At 57.5% G+C, this 3259-nt stretch overlaps 1 protein-coding gene across 1 annotated transcript in view; it reads right to left on the bottom strand.

The window, feature by feature from the left end:
- Positions 1 to 2989, bottom strand: part of Hhipl1 (HHIP like 1) — a 22325-nt gene extending 19336 nt beyond the window's left edge. The window contains exon 1 of the mRNA XM_021202434.2: positions 2517 to 2989. Within this exon, the coding sequence (XP_021058093.1) occupies positions 2517 to 2789 (273 nt within the window). The 5' untranslated portion in view covers positions 2790 to 2989. The remainder of the gene's footprint in view (positions 1 to 2516) is intronic.
- Between the last annotated feature and the right edge of the window lie 270 nt (positions 2990 to 3259).

Below are 3259 nucleotides of genomic sequence, written 5' to 3'. Positions count from 1 at the left end.
TCGAGACAGGGTTTCTCTGGTTGTCCTGGAACTCACTCTGTAGACCAGGCTGGCCTCGAACTCAGAAATCCGCCTGCCTCTGCCTCCCGAGTGCCGGGATTAAAGGCGTGCGCCACCACGCCCAGCCCTTTTGAGGGCTTTTTGCTACTTGCCATGGAACCTAGGGATAGTCTCTTGGTTGCATGTCTGTCTGTCTGTCTCCTGAAATGAATGAAGAGGCTTTTGAGGCTATGTCTGTGACTTGCAACTGCCTCTGGGTCCAGCAGCACAGAACCAACTCCTCTCCGGCCCTGGGGACATGTCTGCTGCGTGCGTGCGTGCGTGCGTGAGCCCGTTGAGCGCCTTCACGGGTTACCATTCAGATGACCTCATACATCCAGCTGAAGAGAAGTTCGCCACGTGTGAGTCACACACCAGTCATACTGAGCTTGCCATGTGACAGACACCATTGCCTGACACACTTTCCCAGAGGAGGGCAGAGCCTCAGGAGAGCCTCCTGTCTCCACAAGACGGCTGTGCGTCTTGAATGATCACTGACAGAAACCTGTAGGTAAGGCTCCTTGCGATTGGTGGCAGTGACAATGGCGCTCCCACACTCTCCCGGGACCCCCCCCCCAGGGAGACCACACCACAGCCTTGGCAGACTGCTTGATGCAAGCTCAGACCAGACATGAGGTCACCCCCAGAGACGCCTCACAGGAGGTATGAGTAGACACTCTACCACAGACTTCTCAGGCCAGGCCATTTTGGGCAGTTTCCCAAGGAAAAAGGGGAGCCTTCTGCCAGCAAACAGCCTCAGGATTGGCTCCTCCCTCCTCCCTATCCTATCCATCTCCTTTGCCATGCTGGGCCCAACAAACGGTGAGTACCCTAGACATAAACATCGCGCTGGTGTAGGAATTCTTCTGTTGCTCTGGGTGCTGCGGGGATAGCAATGGGCATGTCTGGGTGGACTTCCAGGATGGGGAGAGAGGTGAGTGGTTCACCACACCCTCTGGCTCTCTTGGGATCCACCAAGTGTGGGGTTTGGCTTAGTAGAACCCATGACAAGATGAACAGGACACCCTAGAGGACTGAGGTCTCCCCTCCACCATCTCCTTACCTCCCTGACCTTTTCTCACAAGGGCATTGAGTGTGGGCCAGGTCTTTTGACCTGCCACTGAAGCAGTTCTTGATCCCTGCTTTCTCTCTAGCCCAGCAAGTAAACACTAGAGGAATTTACCTACAAACCCCAAATGTACCGCTCTGCCTGTGCCGTTTAATCTCTGTGGCATGGGGTGAGGGGCAGACATCTGATCCTGTTTTAAAGATAATGTAATTGAAAGACAGCCGTGAACCTCTCAAGTTCTCAGTCACGAGAAGATGTACTATGTCCACCCCAAGTCTGCCCTTTTAGTCTTCCTCTCCAGGTTGCCCCCTGCTGGCTGGGACCGGAATTTCGTACTGTCTGGCTGGGGTTGGAGGGCGCTTTCTACTCGGGAATCCTTCTCCTTACAGTCCTGGGTTGGGCCCGCCTTGGGGTTTCCCTGGCTGGCTGGCATTCCTGCAATCAGATCAGTCAGGCAGGATACTCCGCATTGACATAAGGGAAGCGATAGTTCAGCGTGGATCAAAGTAAGGGCTTCACTATTGGAGGAGAGATGAGGGTAATGGAGTCTGGGGAGAGACTAACAGGTGAGGAGGCCAGTAGCAGAAAAGAAAGGTGGGTGCTTTCAGCACCCTGGCCCTGAGGAATGGGCCTCTCAGACTACTCCTTTCGGTCTGACTGTGGCAGAGTCCTCCTCATCGGGATCAGCAGTCCCCAGACTGCTGACAAAGTCATGCCCCGGATTTGGCTATATCTCTTTCCCATCCTGCCTTACTCGACTTAGCAAAGACTTCATCCTTGTACCTGACAGAGATAGGACTCTACAGTGGGGCACTGGGGCGGGGGGGTGGGGGGAGCTTCCAGGGTGTCTCAGAGAATAGGAGTCTTGAGTCTCTAAGAGGAACTGAGGCTCCTAAAAGGCCCAACATCAGCCGGGCAGTGGTGTCGCCTCCGTTTCCCTGCACTTGGGAGACAGAGGCAGGCGGATTTCTGAATTCGAGGCCAGCCTGCTCTACAGACTGAGTTCCAGGACAGCCAGGACAACACGGAGAAACCCTGTCTCGAAAAAAAAAACAAAAAACAAAGACAAAACAAACAAACAAACAAAGGTCCAACATCTTTGCAAAGCAAATGAATGACAAGAGCTAGCTAGCCTTGGATGCCAGGTCTTCCCGCCTGATGCCAAGTCACTCCCTCTTGGACCCTCCAAGCTCCAAAGTCCGGTACCTGCTCCTAACCCTCGTCCCTGAGGCTGCCATCACCTCCAAAGTTCAGGATCCATTCCTAAGTCTCATGCCTGTAGGGTTGCCATCCCCCTTCAAGTCTGCGACCCACCCCTGAGTATCGCCCTTCTGGGGATGCCATTCCCGCTCCGCCCCAACCCCCGCCTGCGACCCCACGTGTCCCCGCCGCCCGCGTGCCCGCTCACCTGGCACAACAGGTCTAGCGCGTAGCCGGCACACGTCGAAAACATTCCGGCATCCATGCGGGTCTCCAGGGCCCGGAAGCGCCGGGCCAGCGCCGCGTCCTGCTCTGCGGTGCAGCAGCCAAAGGCGGAGTACTGCGCGCAGAAGCTCAGCGGCTGCGGCGGCCGGAAGGGCGGCCTGAAGTCCAAGCACTGCGGGTGTGCGGCGGCCAGCAGAGCGCGCAGAACCAGCAGCGCCCCGGGCCCGATCACGGCCACAGCCCTCCGTCCCGCCATTCGCCTGGCAGTCTGCAGAAACAGCAGCCAAAGGCCAGCCAGCCCCGCCGGTGCGCCCCCCAGGAGCCACTGGCCGCGCCCTGAGCGCCCGCCTCCAGCCTTGCTTGCACCCTCCCGGGCGATCACAGGAAAACTCGTGGATTCGCCCTACAGGCCTAGGGTCCAGGGACTCCCCTTGCTGGAGGTCACCTCTGCTTGGGAGCACTCTGCAGGATTGGAGGATCACGACACTCTGCGGCTCCCGCTCTGAGGGCAGCCCTCTCCTCCTGGCCCCAGCCTTTCCAAACCTGGCGTCTGGGAAGTCCCGGTTGCCCAATTTCACAGTTCCACCTCTCTCGGGGCGCTAGCTAGCCGCCAAGAAGCCGGAACCCCAAAGCCCAAGGCAGGGACTCCTAGGTCCCACCTCCCACTGAGCCAGACAGGAACTTTAACGGTGTTTAAATGTGGAGGTGTGGTGTAAAAGACAGGTG

The sequence above is a fragment of the Mus pahari genome, chromosome 7, assembly GCF_900095145.1.
Source record: "Mus pahari chromosome 7, PAHARI_EIJ_v1.1, whole genome shotgun sequence".
NCBI classification, from domain to species: domain Eukaryota; kingdom Metazoa; phylum Chordata; class Mammalia; order Rodentia; family Muridae; genus Mus; species Mus pahari.
The sequence above is the reverse complement of the archived record's forward strand: the minus strand, read 5'-3'. Positions and strand labels throughout refer to the sequence as shown.